Genomic DNA, 19,686 nt, shown 5'->3' on the forward strand with positions numbered 1-19,686 from the left:
CTGCTGCTGACAGTAGTGGTGCTTGCGGCGATTCAGGTGGCGATGCAGGTGGCAGTGCTTGCGGCGGTGCTTGTGGTGGTACAAGTGGCGTTGCTTGCGGCGGTGCAGGTGGCGGTGCTGGTTACGGTGCAGGTGGCGGTGCTGGTGGTTGTGCTGGTAGCCACCAGGCCTTCTCCTGCAGGCTCAGATGGCGAAGTGCCTTTGCTGGTGTTTTGTGCCCCTTCCTGCCCTTGGCAGATGGTAGTGTCACCTTGGGTCTGGCAGCTGGATCCTTTGACGTGGCCTTGCTGGATGCTGTCCGATTCTTGACCTTGCCAGGTGGCGGAATCTTCTTGGCCTTGGCAGGGGTTGGTGGCGCACTGGCTGGGCTGCTGGGTGCCCCCTTAGAGCCTCCAACAGCTGCAGAAACCACAGCAGACGTGGACTTGGTAGCTGAGGTGCTGGGCTGGGTTGTGGCCCCCCTGACCCGAAGTGAAGGACGGGGGGGATAGGGTAGAGGTCAATGTTGGCTAGGAAAAGCTTCTTAGGGACATTGGGGTGGGAAAAGGGTGAAGGTTTGGGAGTGGAGGAAGAGGGTGTTCTTGTAGGAGGTGTCAGTCTGCTGTGTTTGGGTGCAGGTGCATGAGCTGGATGCTGTTGTGTGTGGGGGTGCTGACTGCCAGTGTGGGGTGTGTAGTGATGGGCGTGCTGGTAATGGAGGTAGTGGATGAGGATGTAGTGCATGCAGGTGTGAGTGGAGACGCTACTGGGAGGGAGGTGGACGAGGAGGAGGAGGGGGACACAGTGGAGGCAGTGGATGTTGGTGTGTCTGAATGGGGATGGTGCTTGTGTGAGTGCCTGTGAGATGAAGTGTGGTGCTCGTGTTTGCCTGAGCCACTTCTGTATGTTGATTTGGGTGAATGCTGGTCTGAAGGTGTGCTTGGGATAGGCTGGGGTTGAGGGGATTGGGACTGGGCAGAGGGAGGTGGAGGGGGGAGGCTAGAGACAGGGACAATGGCTGCCATCAGTGCGGAGGCCAGAGCCTGAAAGGCTCTCTGTTGGGCCGCCACGCCAGAATGAATGCCCTCCAGGTATGCATTTGTTTGTTACAAATGCCTCTCGACACCCTGGATGGCATTCAGAATGGTTGACTGCCCAACAGTGAGGGATCTCAGGAGGTCAATAGCCTCCTCACTGAGGGCAGCAGAGCTGACTGGGGCAGGGCCTGAGGTGCCTTGGGTAAAGGAGATGCCCACCCTCCTTGGTGAGCGGGCACAGGAAACACATTGAAGGGCTGCTGGGAGCGCGGTGCTGGTAGGGGGAAGTGGCAGCTGTGCCTGTTGTTGGGGTGGGCACAGAGGTGTCCGCCACCGCCAGGGGGCTTCCATCGGAGGAGGAGTTGCTGTCTGTAGTGTCCCCTCCTGTCTCTGTCGTGGTGCTCCCCTCGCCCTCCGTCCCACTGGTTCCCTCACCGTCGGTAGATTCGGCCTCCAGGCCCATGTGGGATGCAGCTCCCTCCGTCGCTGGTGCCTCTGCTCCTCCGCCACATGATGCTAATGCACACAAGGACAAAACAAAAAAGGGGGGAGAGACAGAGGATACACTTGGTCAGTGCCAGCAACAACACTACCGTCGGCGTACACAACACACAGGGAGCAGCCCTATGCACTACCAGTTACAAAGATAGTCACCAGCCCATGGGGTACATAGCACAAGGCCAGCAGCTGCACACCTGAAACAAACAGGGCCCTGACAAGTAGTAGATGCCCACTAACACCATTGGGGTTGGAGTGCTTCAGAGCCTGCCCAACAAGGGACCTACCCTGCTTGTTCGCCCTGGCCTTGGGGCACCCACAGTCCACATCCCCACCGAGGTAACGCGTGCAAAGTCATGATTCTGAATCTGTACTCACCTCTTGTGGTTGCTGTGATGCCCTCAAGCACCCATCCAATTCCGGATAGGCCACTGCCAGGATGTGGAACATCAGGGGGGTCAGGGTACGACGGGCACAACTTCCTCACTGGGAGGCCAGCCCCAGCTGGGCCTCCGCAGTCTTCCTTGCCCAGCGGCACAGGTGCTCCCACCGTTTGCGGCAGTGGGTGCTCCGCCTGTCAAAGACCCCAGGGTCCACACCTCCTTAGTGATGGCATGCCAAGTACCCTTTTTCTGATGGGCGATGACCTGCAGGAAAAATACAGCAGAAAAGGGATTAGTCATACCGTCCTGACTGTCATACTCATGGCTCAACATATCCCACCCATCCCCTTAGACACATACATTGACCACTATACATGCAGAACTCTGCCCAGGACACCTTAGCCCCCCCCCCTACATGTGGCTTACTCACACAGCACTCCAAACATTCATGGCCCACGCATCATGCTCACAGTGTACTCACCTGTTTGTCTGGAGGACGATAGAGTAAAGTGTACTGGGGTAGGACCCCATCCACCAGTCTCTCCAACTCCTCCAAAGTGAAGGCAGGGGCCCTTTCCCCAGACACATGAGCCATTGTCGCTTCCAGGCACAGGTCACAGCAGCACTTGCAGTGTGGGTCCTCTTCTGTTGAAGGACAGGTAGCAAGTGAGTGAATAGATAGAAATTGGTGGTCACGGCCACAGTGGTGCGTACCGTCACCGCCGGCGTACATCGCCATTGGCTCCTGTAACCCATAGGGCCTAATGTTAACCAATGCAAATGCTACGACGCATAACGCCAGCGGAATTACCTCATTTCCACTTGTCCCTCCTCACAGGTCAGACAGCCACCATTTCAGGGTGGCACAGGCCATGGCCCCTAACTGCGTCACAGCAGACATTGGCACATCAACTGACTCTCGGATTCACATACTGGTTCTGCAAAGGAAAAGATGCATCATTATTTCAATTGATGTGTGAATATGACCCTCTGCTCACCGTTTCCCTCCCTAGACTTCAACCGCTAAGGATGAATATGAGATGGAGACATCCTCCAGTGTACAGACCCCTGGTGGACCTGGCGACAGTGGAGGACAGACACATTATCCTTACCTACAGACTTGATAGGTCCTCAATGCAAGAACTGTGTGCCCAATTGGAGCCAGACCTGATTTCAGCTATCCACCACCCCACAGGTATCCCCCCTCTAGTGCAGGTCCTGCCTATGCTCCATTTCCTGGCAAGTGGTTCCTTCCAAGTGACAGTGGTCATGGCATCAGGGATGTCACAGCCTATGTTCTCAAACGTGTTGACCAGAGTGTTGTCTGCCCTGCTGAAACACATGCGCAGCTACATCGTATTCCCACAGCTGGAGGATTTGGCAACAGTGAAAGCTGATTTCTATGCCCTGGGACATAGCCCCAACATCATTGATGCCATTGATGGTACATGTAGCATTTGTCCCCCCCCCCCCCCACCCGGAGGAATGAACAAGTGTTCAGGAATAGGAAAAGCTATCACTCTCTGAATGTGCAGATGGTGTGTTTGGCGGACCAGTACATATCCCATGTGAATGCCAAGTATCCTGGCTCTATGCATGATGCCTTAATCTTGAGGAATAGCAGCATTCCATTTGTGATGTCTCAACTCCAGAGGCACAGGGTGTGGCTAATAGGTGAGCGCATGGTCCCTACCCAGTTGATGTAGGTATATGGGTGTGGGGTTGCACCTAAGGGTGAGTGTATCTCTAACAGGTATCCCTCGAATATTTGCAGGTGACCCTGGTTACCCCAACCTCTCATGGCTACTGACCCCAGAGAGGAATCCCAGGACAAGGGCAGAGGAACGTTACAATGAGGCACATGGGTGAACAAGGAGGATCATTGAAAGAACCTTTGGCCTCCTGAAGGCCAGGTTCCGGTGCCTCCATCTGACAGGTGGATCCCTGTACTACTCACCCAAGAAGGTGTGCCAGATCATCGTTGCATGTTGCATGTTGCACAACCTGGCCTTGAGACACCAGGTACCTTTTCTGAAGGAAGATGAGCCTGGAGATGGTCTTGTGGCTGCGGTGGAGCCTGTGTATAGTGAGGAAGAGGAGGCAGAGGAAGAATATGTGGACAGCAGAAGATCACTCATACAACAGTACTTCCAGTGACACACAGGTAAGACACTGTAACTTCACTTTCCATTGCAGTTTTGTGTTTGACATTGAACATGGCAGCCTGATTTCCCTATTTCTATGGCCACTTACTGTACCCTTTGACATCTCTATTTTCAGATCTCTGTGCCCCACTCTGGCTCCTGGTGTGTTTACTGCTGCCCACTACAGGTTATACCTATGTTAATATTACAGTTGATTAGGAATGCAATGTTTACAGTTTGTGAAACTAATACATTTATCATATAATCCAGAGACTCCATACTTGAATTTGTTCAAAGGGTGTTTATTTAGGTGCTAATAAGTGGAGGGGGTATTACAATGGGCTGGGTTGATGATGGAGGAAAGTCCAGGATAGAGTCCAGTCTTTTCGTATTACAGGTGCATTGTCCAATGGGGCATAGGAAGGGGAGCAATAGCAGTTCAAGGTGGACAGGGTGACAGAGTGGGACAGAAGGGTGACAATCAGGAGAGTCTTATTTCCTAGCGGGGGTCTTGGCAATGTTCTCTGGCTTCTGCCTGGATCGTAGGGACTGTTTGTGGGGTGGTTCTCCTTCTGCAGGGGGTGGGGAGCTGGTGGCCTGTTGGTCCTGTGGTGGGGCCTCCTATCCACTATCACCGGTAGAGGTGGAGGGCTGTTCTTCGGTGTGTCAGGGGCCCATTGGTGTGCCACTGCCTCCCTCATTGTGTTGGCCATGTCAGCCAGCACCCATACAGTGGTGACCAGGATGGTGTGGATGTACTTGAGGTCCTCCCTGATCCCCAGGCATGTTCCTCCTGCATCCGCTGGGTTTCCTGCAACTTGTACAGTATCTGGCCCAAGGTCTCCTGGGAATGTTGGTATGCTCCCAGGATCCCTGCAAGTGCCTCGTGGAGAGTGGGTTCCCTGGGCCTGTCCTCCCCCTGTCGCACAGCAGTCCTCCCAGTGTCCCTGTTGTCCTGTGCCTGTCCCTGAACCGTGTGCCCACTGTCACTGACCCCAGGTCCCTGATCGTCCTGTGTTTGTGGGGTTGCCTGGGGTCCCTGTAGTGGTGGACACACTGCTGATTAACGTGTCCTGGGGACAGAGGTATGGGCCTGCTGGGTGGGTGTTGTGCTGGTGTTTCCTGAGGGGGGAGACTCTGTGGTGGTATGGGACTGTGGCAGGGTAACCGACTGTCCAGAGGTCCCTGATGGGCCAGGTTGGTCATCGTGATCCAGGCGTGCAGAGCTGCTGTCATCACTGTCTGCCTCTTCGGGGGGACTGGATGTGGCTGGCACCTCCTCTCCAGTGACGTTGAGTGGGGGTCATGTGGGGATGTAAATGCAGTGTTATTGTATCTGCGTGTGCCATCTTGTGCATGGGTGTGTTTCCCTGTATGGTTGTGATTGCCTTGTCAGCTTTGCCTTGTATGAGTGGTGATTTTGTGGGCTAGGTGATTATCTCTAATGTGCATGCTTTAGTGATGGGTGTCCATGCAGGTCTGTGATGGGTGTCCATGCACTGGTGTGGCATGCAGGACTTGGTTTTGGGATGGGTGGGTTGTGATAGTGGGGTATATGTGAGGTGGTGGCATGATGGGGGTGAGTGTTGGGGTAGGAGTTTGTGAGGGCATGCAGGTAGGATAGGGGATATAATAGTAAAGATTTGACTTACCAGAGTCTTGTCCTCCTGCTACTCCTGCAAGGCCCTCAGGATGCATTATTGCCAAGACTTGCTCCTCCCATGTTGTTAGTTGTGGGGGAGGGGGTTGGGATCCACCGGCAGTCCTCTGAATGGCTATCTGGTGTCTTGTAACCACGGAACGCACCTTCCCCCATAGCTCGTTCCACCTCTTCCTGATGTCATCCCTTGTTCTGGGGTGCTGTCCCACTGCAATGACTCTGTCCACGACTCTCCACCATAGCTCCATCTTCCTTTGAATGGACGTCTGCTGCACCTGTGATCCGAATAGCTGTGGCTCTACCCGGATGATTTCCTCCACCAAGACCCATAGCTCCTCCTATGAAAACCTGGGGTGTCTTTGGGGTGCCATGGATGTGGTATGAGTGGGATGTGTGAGGGTGTGTGGGGTGATGTGTTGTGATGTGTACTGTGAGGTGCGTGGATGGTGTATGGGTGATGGTGTTCTGTGGCTCAGATTGAGTGGGTGCTCCTGGCTTGTCTCTCTCTCAGTTAGCAATCTTTTTTTCATTGAAAGGGTTTTGGGTAATGTGGGTGTGTGGTTTACATTGGATTGGGTGTGTGGGTGTGGTGTGCGTATGTATGTCAGGTGTGTTTATTTTGAATTGTCCAATGAGGTGTGGTTTTGTTTGTGTGTATATTTTGAGCACGGCGGTGTGTACCGCCAATGGTTTACCGCAGTTGAAAGACCGCCAAGGTGATTCATGGGTTCTGATACTGTGGGCATATTTCTGTTGGCGTAACGGTGTGGGTTTTGGAACCGCCAGTTTATCACTGACCTTTGGGCTGGCGGACTTGTGTGAGTGTCTGTATAGTGGCGGATTTCTCTGTGTGGGTCATAATACCAGTAGCGGTATACCGCCGCGGTCACGTTATGTTGGCGGCTGCCAGCATAGCAGTAGGTGGCATTTACCGCCAATGTTGTAATGAGGGCGTTAGTCCTCTGAGACTGGGTCAAAGTTGAAGAATATCGCCAACCTTGATGGAACACAGTTCAGATACACAAAGTCAGCAATTCCCTCAGGACTGAAAAGAAATTCTGAAAAAAAGTGTTTGAGAAGGGCAATGATGTACGAGGTGTCCGAAAAGGAAGTGTAGTCATCGGATAGCCTTGGTTTGAAGCCACGGTGAGATTTCTACTTTCGGACTTAGGGCCTGATTTAGATCTTGGCGGACAGTGTTACTCTGTCACAAACCTGATGGATATCCCATCCACCAAATCATGATTCCAATATATCCTAAGGAAATTGAAATATATGATGAACGGAATCCCTGTCACGTTTAGGATAGAGCAAACTGTCCGCCAGAATCTACATCAGGCCCTTAGTCTCTGAAATAGAGGTTGAAAATCTCAATTGGGACTAGGCAGAGAGCTGTAGCTGAAGACAGTTTCACAAGGCCGGATACCCCTTTGATGAAGGACCACTGAAAAGTATTTGCTGCTGCAGAGAAGAGCATAGCAGGAGAAGCTGCAATGTCAATCTGACTGGCAATGCAATATAGGTGGATCACTGAGCAGATTGGTCCCAGTCTCCTCCCAGTTCTAAGAGCACTTTTTAGCCACAAAATGTCTTACTTTCGGATTATGGCTATCTGGGTGCCTTAAGCACCACTTCCAAGGGTCCAAGATTGGAAAGGCACTTGGAGGGTTAGAACTCACTCAGCCTGGATCCAGATGCAGGTACAAGAAGGAAGAAGCCTTTTCTGTCCCTGTGATTCTGAACAGGAACCCAACAAACTAGCTTTTGTGAGCCACCCTAGAGCTCCTGGAACAGATGAAGATTTATTCCTTGAGCCCAGGCTGGAATCAGCAGAACAGCAGGGCAACAGTGTAGCAATGCTTCAGAACAGCAGTCCTTCAGTGCAGCAGTTCAGCAAAGTGGCAGGCCTTCCAGCAGCACAGCAGTCCTTTTCTGTGGCACGGTATCCACATGTCCAGAAGTATACTAAAGAGTTAGTGTCTGAAGTTCTATTTTTAGATCTTAGTGCCCTCCTTCTGGATGTTGAGAGAGACTCCCAGATAGTGGCTTTGAAGTGTATAGAATTTCCTGCCTCCCCTGCCCTGGCTCCAAGCTGGCTACAGTGACAATGTGGGGTTGTTATGCCCTTTGTGTGAAGGCAGAGCACCCATTTCAGTTGCTGTGGTGGGCTGTGCTCAGCTCTGCCTCCCATGCTGCCAGAAGATGGCCCATTGAGGCACACTTAATTCCTATATTGTGTGATTGTCTGGAAGGAATTCACAAAGTCTAACTGTTAGTTACACCCAGTCATGTGAACCAGGCCAGGGTGCAGGCACCAAAGGGCTAAGGATAGAAAAATGTCCACTTTGTAAAAGTGGCATTTTTGAAAATTGTAACCAGAAACCAGAGTTTACCATTAGATAGGGGTTTTCATTAAATGTCTAAGGACACCAAACATGGACTAGTTAAATGTTCCCAATTGGAACTTACAGCATATTTAATTTAACAAAGAATATCCAGAGTAACCCTATGGAAGGAGTAGGCCTCACAGTGGTAAAATACTTAGGGTTTTTTTCACTACCAGGAAATGTAAAACCTAAAAATATGTCCAACCTTTCAATAACACAGCACTCTGCCCTTTGGGATACATATTGCCTACCTCAGGGGTGGTATATATGCACTAAAAGTGGAGTCTAAGGCTTTATTTTTAATGCTAAGTCGACATGGCAGCTTAAAACTGCATTCAGGCTTCAGTGGCTGGTCCGGGACATGTTTATAGCGCTACTTAAGTGGGGAGCATAACAAGTGCTGTAGGCCCATGGGTAGCATTTAATTTAAAGGCTATGGGTATATGATATACCACTCTACAATGAACGTATAAGTAAATTATATATGCGAATTGGGTCCTAGCCAAATAAACCATGTTGAAAGGCAAGAGCCCAAGCACTTTAGCACTGGTTAACAATGGTAAAGTTCACAGAGTCTGAAAGAATTCGGCAAAACGTAGAGGGAGAAAGACAAAAGGTTTGGCGGTGACCCTGCAGAGAGGGTATGACCAACAGCTAGACTCTATCCTTTACTGCTCATATTTGGAAAACAACTTTGAACTTCTTGATTAAGAATTCTATGAGAGTGTATGTGTTTCCAGCTCTCTACCTCTTGTTCTTCACTTCTCCCCGCATCCTGTGTTGCTCTCTCTCATCTTTGCACTTCTCCCCCACTTCCCATGTTTCATGTTGTGTTCTCCTTTGTATGCTGCTCTGGGACCACATGTTTTTCTTCCTCCTGCCCTACCTGCCTTTATTTTTACTTTAACACTCCTTGCCACCTGCTCTGTTTTTCACACTCTCCATGTGTGAATGTTTTTTTTTTTTTTATCATTTAAGCAGGCTGTGCTGAAATGCAGATAATGCAATGCACAGTTTTACTGTGCTTTGTGTGCCTTTTTATATTGTTTTTTGTGTTACTTTTTCACTCTCACATAGGCCCCCAATATGATAGATTAGTAAATTAAAAATGCATGTCATGACACTGTTCATCATATTTGAATGGGTTAAATCCATTCCAAAATTGCCATTGATTTCCAGTGTGTGCAAATGCAAAAACAATTTGGCAAGAGTAAGTTATAGATAACAGGAGATAGAACCCTCTCCCACCCCAGGCAGAAAACTGCATTTTGTAGTACGTTAGTAGTAGTGCAATACCACTAAATGCTATTCACAAACCTATGAGTGTAAATCTCCATCGCTTCCTTTCCTGTCTTTCCTATGCGGAGATCATCAAACGTAAGCTTGCCACTTGGTAGTAAACATGGGAGAAACCAGTGGAGAGCCTGAAAAAAGGGGCATATTTAGTGCTAATGAGGTTTACAGAGGTGTAAAGAGGGGTTTAGGGAAGTGTTTATGGAGGGACATTCTCCCACCCACAAAAGAGTAAGTAAGCTCATTGCTATTCACAAAGTACACTTCTAAATTAACTACTACCAAAAAGGGACTTAAAATAGTAGTAAAGGGACCCAAAGAAAGTAAATTACTCCAAATTAGAGCTTAAAGATTTAATTTGAAATTAATAGTTGTAAAGAAATGGCTCCCTGTTGCAGTTACCCCCCACTTTTTGCCTGATACTGATGCTGACTTGACTGAGAAGTGTGCTGGGACCCTGCTAACCAGGCCCCAGCACCAGTGTTCTTTCACCTAAAATGTACCATTGTTTCCACAATTGGCACAACCCTGGCACCTAGGTAAGTCCCTTGTAACTGGTACCCCTGGTACCAAGGGCCCTGATGCCAGGGAAGGTCTCTAAGGGCTGCAGCATGTCTTATGCCACCCTAGGGACCCCTCACTCAGCACAGACACACTGCTTGCCAGCTTGTGTGTGCTGATGGGGAGAAAATGACTAAGTCGACATGGTACTCCCCTCAGGGTGCCATGCCAACCTCCCACTGCCTGTGGCATAGGTAAGTCACCCCTCTAGTAGGCCTTACAGCCCTAAGGCAGGGTGCACTATATCACAGGTGAGGGCATATGTGCATGAGCACTATGCCCCTACAGTGTCTAAGCAAAACCTTAGACATTGTAAGTGCAGGGTAGCCATAAGAGTATATGGGCTGGGAGTCTGTCAAAAACAAACTCCACAGCTCCATAATGGCTACACTGAATACTGGGAAGTTTAGCATCAAACTTCTCAGAATAATAAACCCACACTGATGCCAGTGTTGGATTTATTAAAAAATGCACACAGAGGGCATCTTAGAGATACCCCCTGTATTTTACCCAATTGTTCAGTGCAGGACTGACTGGTCTGTGCTAGCCTGCTGCTGAGAGACGAGTGTCTGACCTCATGCGGTGAGAGCCTTTGTGCTCTCTGAGGACAGAAACAAAGCCTGCTCTGGGTGGAGGTGCTTCACACCTCCCCCCTGCTGGAACTGTAACACCTAGCAGTGAGCTTCAAAGGCTCAAGCTTCGTGTTACAATGCCCCAGGGCACTCCAGCTAGTGGAGATGCCCGCCTCCTGGACCCAGCCCCCACTTTTGGCGGCAAGTCCAGGAGAGATAATGAGAAAAACAAGGAGGAGTCACTGGCCAGTCATGACAGCCCCTAAGGTGTCCTGAGCTGAGGTGACTCTAACTTTTAGAAATCCTCCATCTTGTAGAAGGAGGATTCCCCCAATAGGGATAGGAATGTGACCCCCTCCCCTTGGGAGGAGGCACAAAGAGGGTGTACCCACCCTCAGGGCTAGTAGCCATTGGCTACTAACCTCCCAGACCTAAACACGCCCTTAAATTTAGTATTTAAGGGCTCCCCTGAACCTAAGAATTTAGATTCCTGCAACTTACCTGAAGAAGAAGGACTGCTGAGCTGAAAAACCCCTGCAGAGGAAGAACAGAAGACACCAACTGCTTTGGCTCCAGACTTACCGGCCTGTCTCCTGCCTTCCAAAGAAACCTGCTCCAGCGACGCTTTCCAAGGGACCAGCGACCTCTGAATCCTCTGAGGACTGCCCAGCTTCAAGAAAGACTAGAAACTCCCGAGGACAGCGGCACTGCTCCAAGAGAACTGCAACTTTGTTACAAGGAGCAGATTTAAAGACCCCTGCAACTCCCCGCAAGAAGCGTGAGACTTGCAACACTGCACCCGGCGACCCCGACTCGACTGGTGAAGAACAACCAACTCAGGGAGGACCCTCCGGCGACTCTACGACTGTGAGTAACCAAAGTTGTCCCCCCTGAGCCCCCACAGCGACGCCTGCAGAGGGAATCCCCAGGCTCCCCCTGACCGCGACTGTCTGAACTCCATTTCCCGATGGCTGGAAAAGACCCTGCACCCGCAGCCCCCAGCCCCTAAAGAAATGGAACTTCTGTGCAGGAGTGACCCCCAGGAGGCCCTCTCCCTTGCCCAGGTGGTGGCTACCCCGAGGAGCCCCCCCCTTGCCTGCCTGCCTGCATCGCTGAAGAGACCCCTTGGTCTCCCAATGAAAACTAAAGGAAACCCGACGCTTGTTTGCACACTGCACCCGGCCGCCCCCGCGCTGCTGAGGGTGTACTTTCTGTGTGGACTTGTGTCCCCCCCCGGTGCCCTACAAAACCCCCCTGGTCTGCCCTCCGAAGACGCGGGTACTTACCTGCTGGCAGACTGGAATCGGGGCACCCCCTTCTCTCCATTATAGCCTATGTGTTTTGGGCACCTCTTTGACCTTTGCATCTGACCGGCCCTGAGCTGCTGGTGTGATAACTTTGGGGTTGCTCTGAACCCCCAACGGTGGGCTACCTTGGACCAAAAACTGAAACCTGTAAGTGACTTACTTACCTGTTAAAACTAACATTATTTTACCTCCCCCAGGAACTGTGAAAATTGCACTGTGTCCACTTTTAAAACAGCTTATTGTGTTTTATGTGAAAAGTATACATGCTAATGAAATGATTCAAAGTTCCTAAAGTACTTACCTGCAATACCTTTCAAATGAGATATTACATGTAGAATTTGAACCTGTGGTTCTTAAAATAAACTAAGAAAATATATTTTTCTATAACAAAACCTATTGGCTGGATCTGTCTCTGAGTGTGTGTTCCTCATTTATTGCCTGTGTGTATGTACAACAAATGCTTAACACTACTCCTTGGATAAGCCTACTGCTCGACCACACTACCACAAAATAGAGCATTAGTATTATCTCTTTTTGCCACTATCTTACCTCTAAGGGGAACCCTTGGACTCTGTGCATACTATTCCTTACTTTGAAATAGTGCATACAGAGCCAACTTCCTACAATAGTGCTGTAGCATTTTCTGTTTCAGTGTAATTTTCAAATAAAAATATAAAATGCAAATTATTATTTAATATATTTTTTAAAATCTAAGTAACATTATTTCTTATTAGGTTTTATTTTACGTTCCTATCTCCATTATTTTCTGTGGACAGGTGTTGCAGTACTAGTGATAGTGAGTGGCCACGTATGGTGTGGGATTTACTACAATTTCTTTTTTGCAGTAGTAATTACACTAGTAAATTTGATCCCATGTCTCTTTTTTTGAGTGGGTGGAGATGTGTACGTTCACACTTTTGATTGTCCTAACACTTGGATTTTGTGAATAGCCAAAAGTAGTAAAGTTACTTAAAAGTATAAGTAAGTTATATGTGTAAGTTATTCACAAGTGTATGTTCCGTATGCCAATATGCTTGAGAGATTTTAGCACCTTGATAAGCCTAATCAGCACAGCAGGTTTGTAACAATAGCACCAGGCCTTGAAGGTTCTGAATTTATAGCCTTTTCACCCACGTGATTAATTTGAGTAGCTTAACGATCCCATGTTGCTTCTCGTGCATTGTGATACAGCACAAAAAAATATTTTAATTCTGCTACATAATTGATCATGTTAAACAAGCAAATGTTCCTTTCCAGCATCAGCTGATAAGCAACTGGATCCAGTTTAGCCTGTGGCAATTCAGTATACAGAATTACCATTTTGTGTCTCGGGGAATGCCCTTGAATGTGCTTGAGCAGCTGTCTTCGGCACAAAAGAAGCAGCAGAAATGTGTTCTAGTCCCTACCTTAATCCCTGTGTGGCAGCACCTACTTTTACAGTATTACGCAGAGTGGTACTGCACAAATGTAAGGCTGCATATTCAAAGATTAACAAATAATTGGGGCTGGACTGCTGCTAGCACCTCCTGGACTCAGGATTAGCACTTACTGTACTAGTTACTTGAATGAAGGTCTGTCGGTTGTCAATTGAGAAGCAAAGCTTAACCTCTGGAATCTCTAAAGGTGACAGGGGGATGCAGGAGAGTATGTTTAAGCAGTCGATTGGGACCTGACACTCATTTTAAATTGATGACATTTTTTCACTTAGTCCCTCTTATTGGAAAGGCTAAAAGGGGATATATTATTCTTTCAAATCATATGCCTTGCTAGGAATATGCTGTCAGTGCTATAGTTGATAGAACACGTGGCATTTAATTTCTTTCTATCCTTGGAAATGGAAAGGATTGCAATGAATTAAATGGTAGTAAATTACAGGCAAATGCATGTGCAGGTTTAAAGCATGCCAATGGTTCCCTGTCATGGCTTTTGGCATGACCATTACATGCTACTAATAATAATCACATTGACTCTATTTACATCCACACTGGTAATAGCAAAGATACATCCTAACTTTCTGCTCTGCTCCCATGAGCATAAGAAATGTGGGGGATGCAGGTGATTTATGCCTGCCAGATTTTAGAGTAGGTGGTATGGGGGACAAGAATGGGGGATGAGGGGAAAAACTAATTTTCCAGCTCACCTACATGGTTCGCAAGGTCATTAGTGCACAAAAGCACTACATACAACTGCCTTACTTTTGACCTGCTTACCTGACTCTGGTATTTGTGACCAATCTGATGGCCATGGAATGATGGTGATGTCATGGAAGGAACTAAAGTCTTTCCCGTCTGCCCTTTTATTTGGACTTCTATGTTCTCTCATTTGAACTACTGAGCAGACCTCCCTAGATCTGGAAGGATTCCTTCATGCTGCACAGCCCTAGAGGCTTCTAGGCCTGTCTGGAGCCTGCTCTGCACAGCCATCAGCTGTGATGAGAGCCTGGAGTGGTAGCCCCCCGGACAGTGGAACAAGTGATTTCCTTCTCAGGATGAATAATGCTTTACTATACATGGATATGGAGGAGTGGGATGTCGAGGGCCAGCCTGTGCACAGCTGTTCATGTTTATAGAGGCCTGCCGGTACCAGGCGAGCTCTTCTCCCACCATATTGCGGGGTCAGGGGTCACCTAGTTTCATATGTGGGAAGCTTGCTTCATAGCTGCACTCCTCTTTAAGAAGCACAGGAGCTTTTGAGGTGTAAAGTCTCTGTGAAGGTGTGAAGGATTCTCTTGGGGTCATAGAGCTGTCCTCAGACAGCGACCACTGACCTTCTAAAGGGAACAGGGTGCTAAGGATTAAGGGTGATTCGTGGCACTGGTTTGACCGCTTCCCTCTTTTATACATTGATTGACACCACAAGGGTAGGGAAAGAGGTTTGTTCCACCTTCGAAGGAGCTCTGCATCCATGAAGGAGGAAGTCACTTGGGACTAGATGTCATTTTTTGTTTAAAACCCCTTGCCTATTTCACTTTTTCCCTCCTATGAGCCCTAAAATGCTCTTACTTCTCTTTCCCCCACCCACCCCTGATCCCTAAAATTCTCTTAACTCTCTTTACTTCTACCTGCCTCAGAACACTAAAAATCCCTTACCTCCCTTTGCCTATAAAACCCCACTTCCTCCTTTTACCTGTACTGGCCCTAGAACTCTATATGTTAATTTGTCCATTATGTACATTATCAGTACTGATTCCACATTAATTAAGGCAATCGAATGATGAGATTTTGAGGACAAAATTAGTGTCAGGTCCTTTGTCAACTGATTTTCACCTTGATGTCACAGTCGTTGTGCTAGTGCAGCAGTTGTACCACTGTTAGGACCTATCTCTTACGTATCACAAAATTGTAGTTACAAAAACAAGGTCCTTCTGAGTTGCTTTGTATAAGTGCTCTGGCTGGTTTCAGAAACTGCAGATTTTTTGGACTAGTATACACTTTTGTAGTGTGTTTGTCCCAAAGCAAATAGTGTCCCCATTCCCCAAAAGATCTCTTAAAGATCAGGAGTTTGTTATCATTGATCTTGTAATTTAACTCTACTGGCAAAATTATTATAGAAAGGTAATCTATTAGGAGAACCTGTCCAGTGTCTTTATAACTCTGAAATAAAACACCTTCCATACATCATAGAAAGTATCCCTCTCATATGATCCAGTGAGTGCAAAAACTCAACTACTAAAGGTATAATGCCTCTGGTAAGTGCCATTTAAAGCTCTTTTAGTGATTTACAGTGCAGTGATTTCATCCACCCTATTCTATGCGCTTGTGTACATCCTCCTCAGTCATTGGTCACTCGCTAACCACTATGATGGTAACCTTCTCTGGAATTTATCCGCTTTAAGTCAGGCAGTTCCTGTCCAGGAATTGCAGCTGGAAATTTACCTTTACAAGTACCATTTTTACTTCTCTGGCAAACATCATTAGATGGGTCTACAACTTAAATGCAGCACCAGGCACCCTGAGCAATTTATTAAAGCAGGCATCTTTAAATGGTGAAACCCTTAATTACACTTTTGATAACAATTTTAGGGTTGCCCCCATGCAAATGCAATGTACAATTGACCACCTGCAGCAGTGGGCCCCATCACAACTTAAGCTGTTTTTATAACATGCTGTCATTAGACAAAAAAATATAGGCCCTACTGCGATTACATGTCTTTTAAGCAAACCCAAAAATATTTAGAATTTTCTCTTGAACATAATATTCAACATTCAATAATAATGTTATGATTGAACATGTTCCCTTTAAAGGCTTTTATGAAACATAAACATTGGTATGGCTTAGAACATTTGTCTAACAATTGTGATCTCTGCAAGCAAGATTTAAAACATGCACTTTTCTTGAATCTGTCCCCCGCAAAGGTGGATGCCAGAAACAGTTTCTTAAAACTTCTGGGCCCAATTCACAAAGGTAAGTTTAGACTAAAAGTCTAATAGACCAATGCCCATATGTATCCTATTTGCACCGCATTTGCATACTTTTTTTACGCAAAAGTAGCGCAAACTTACAAAATATAATTATATTTTGTACGTATGTGCCGCTTTTGCATAAAAAAATGAGGCAAATACGGCGCTACAAAAGTATAAATATGGGCCCAAAAGTTTAGGCCAAAATTATAAATTCAGACCAAAAGTCTAACTTTACTACGAGTAAAAACAAAAGGGACCAGGCTACGAACACCCTGACCTCTTACCACTGGTGCTGGTGTCCCAAAGGCCCCCTAGGACTAAAAAGCATTTTTGTTTTTTACATTTTTGCCACTGAATAGTGACAGGGTCACAAATCAGTGACATAATGTAAAATAAATAAATAAACAATTTATTTAGAAGCCCCCAAGAGGGTTCGGCGCCATGCACTGATAATTACCCCACAAACTACGGCCCTCATGAAATCTTTGATAACATTATTGGTAATATCACAGTATTGTTTGCAGTAACATTTTTGAGAGAAGAACTGTGCATGGTGGGGGCGCAAGGTATAGTTACCTTATGGTGCAAGTTAGTTACTTGAGATAACTGTAACTGGTGAATTTCTATGGTTTGGTACGTTTAAATAAGAGCCTAACTATAACGTCCCTGTAAACTTTTTTTTTTTAAGTGATATATACATGAGAAATCCAAATGTCACTTGCCTTGCCGAACAACTTTAACACAGGTGCTTCCTTCATAATTGTGGCCATCATGTAAAATTCGCAAACAAAGTTCCCGAAAGGAAAACAGCTTGGAGCACTCACGGGTTTCGCAGTCCATTTATTTTCAACAGCAGACGCGTTTCGGTATATAAACTTTATATATATATATATATATATATATGAGATTTAAAGTGTTACCAGGTTCTGTTTAAATTAAAATGAATTCTAATGGTAAACACTTACAACCAGGCTTACCAAATTACCTTCCTGATGCAATGTAGTTACTAAATCTAAATTTCAGTTTAAATAGTACACATGTCCATCACTTTAGTTGAATGATAACATGGGCTAGACAGTCTTTCAGAGAGTTGTATTTGGGATCCAACAGAAGCAAATCATTCTTCTATCTCTCATTGCCTTGTCCAGTGACCACAAACACTCTTGGAAGAGCTAGGCAGCTGAGTGAAGGTGCTCCCCGATAGTGTGGCAAGTGACAGAATCATCAAGAGATCTTGGTGGTCATTAGGAGGGAATCCAAAAGAGCTGCAATGGTGCTTCTTCATATAAAGTAGTACCTTTTGCTGTACTGCGCATCTCTGCAAGTCTCGGTGGCGTCAAGATGATAAAGAGGAGAAGAACTGAAAAATTGAGGCAGCATACTGATCCACAGTATAATTCTTGCTCTCAGAAATAGACCTACTAGAAGAAACAGCCCAGTATTAGGACAACTTTGGAGATATTGGCAAGTAAGAAACTCAAAGGAAATTGGATTAACACTATTAGGCTCACAGTACAGAGGAAGACATACACAAATGTCAGTCCTGTTAGCGAAGTCAACATGTACGCCGTAGACTTCATTGACTGAGGAGTACTTCAATAGGAGTGTGATTATTCATACCTCATAGGATCATGCTAAGAAGGCTTTGAACCTTTTTTTATGGGATTTGAGTTCACATACTCTCAGTGATACACAATAACTGATACTTCAATCGAAATTCTAAACAAGAGATGGGGTTCTGATGCCTTGTGCTTTTGACAAATTATATATTTGAGTTAAGATATGATTCAATTGTGAACTTTATGTGTCTAAGTTAATTTTATGATATATGGTTCACCTTTTTATATATTCATGATGGCTGTGTGCAATATATGTTTAAATCAAAGTTTTGACTAGAGTAACAATGAGTGTGTTGTGTCACAAAAAATGAAATAACTGGAAAACAGTAATCCACAACACCATAATAAAGTCCAGGTGTTGTTATTGTTGAGAAATAAATGGCAAGCGTTTACGGAATGTACTGAAGGTTTTTATGTTGATTATTTTGTATGAGGCTCCTCCTTCAGGCAGATCTTAATGGGCCAAACCGTATACATCGATGATGGGCTTCCAGAAGGAAGCACTGACAGACCTGCCTCCCAGGCTTTGCCAATGTTGTTTCCCCCAGATGACCACTGATCATTCACCCACAGCCACAGGGGGCTGCCTTTGAGCAGGATTAGAATAATAAAATAAATTGCATTGAAAACTATCTGCTGTGAAAATGTACAAACCTGCAGTTCCATGTTTGAAAGCATTTTGCATACTTGAACAATCCGTTCAAAGATGGTAACCATTGATGCACATGCTACTGCTGCATCCATCTTTGAATGGAAATAAACCAAATAAGCATTAAGAGATGCCTGCTCCATGTGCATTCACATTTGCAAGTATGAGTGGCCATTATAGACTGGTGACCAAAATAATAATAGATACCCGCTGATAGCATTGCTTGTGACAGAATTTGCAAGAAAGCTGTGGGAGAAGTAGACACTAGGTGGGCCATGGAAAAGTGGATGCAAGAATACAGAGATAGGGTCAGGGAGAAAGGGGAGCAGGTAGAAAGGGAGGAAGAGAAAAGAAAAATGGAAAACAAGGTCTGACATCACCAGTAGAAGGCTAACTCAGCCAATCAAAACACTTTGAGAACAAAATGTCCCTGGGGTGTGATAAACAGAAGTATAGGGAGGAAAGCTATTGAATCAGGGGCAGAGAAGTGAGATGGACAGCAAAGACATTCAGTCATGAGCATGGGGTTGGTCTGAAGCCCACTCTAAGTGCATGTAATGTATTGGAAATAATAAGTCGGCTTAAAGACAGCTATAGCTGTCTGTAGCTCAGACCAAAAAAGTCTGTGGAGGAATTGCAAATGCAGTTGTACTGGAAAAAAAAAAACTCTAAAGAGCTGCAAGAAAATCAGAAATAGTGTTTTGTGAAATAATCTGTGGAATATATTATCCTCCTGGTTTCAAAACATGTTGGACTTAGTTTAAATATGTGTATGTAATAGAATATAAATCAATTTTTCTTAATTGTCCAATTTTAAGATTTAAGATGAAAAGAATTGCAAATATCAATCCCACAATGCATGATATTGACTAGATATTTGTGGCATGTCTGTCTGTTAAATCCTTTTGCAGAGGGTACAAACCCTGTACTGGCTGTAGTGCAGAATTTTCCGGAAGAACCAGAAGCAAATTGGTGTTTCTTCACTTCAGGGGATTCTTTATATGGCGTCTTGCTGCGATCATCATCAAGTAACTTTTCCTCTCGTTCTGTTTCTACCCTTTACCAATGGCGAGGAGTGTTTGTTGCAGTAGAGGTAAACTAATGAATATTTTATACTTTTTGTCTAATTCAACAATTGAGGGTATTTTCAAATGTTTAGCTCAATCACCTAACACTACATTTAATAGTTCTTAC

The 19,686-nt window shown here is 46.2% G+C and overlaps 1 protein-coding gene across 1 annotated transcript in view; it reads left to right on the forward strand.

The window, feature by feature from the left end:
* Positions 1–19,686, forward strand: part of ADGRV1 (adhesion G protein-coupled receptor V1) — a 2,003,619-nt gene that overhangs the window by 771,462 nt on the left and 1,212,471 nt on the right. Inside the window, exon 46 of the mRNA XM_069225272.1 lies at positions 19,404–19,585. Coding sequence (XP_069081373.1) covers positions 19,404–19,585 — 182 coding nt within the window. The remainder of the gene's footprint in view (positions 1–19,403; positions 19,586–19,686) is intronic.

The sequence above is a fragment of the Pleurodeles waltl genome, chromosome 1_1 (genome assembly GCF_031143425.1).
Source record: "Pleurodeles waltl isolate 20211129_DDA chromosome 1_1, aPleWal1.hap1.20221129, whole genome shotgun sequence".
NCBI classification, from domain to species: Eukaryota; Metazoa; Chordata; class Amphibia; order Caudata; family Salamandridae; genus Pleurodeles; species Pleurodeles waltl.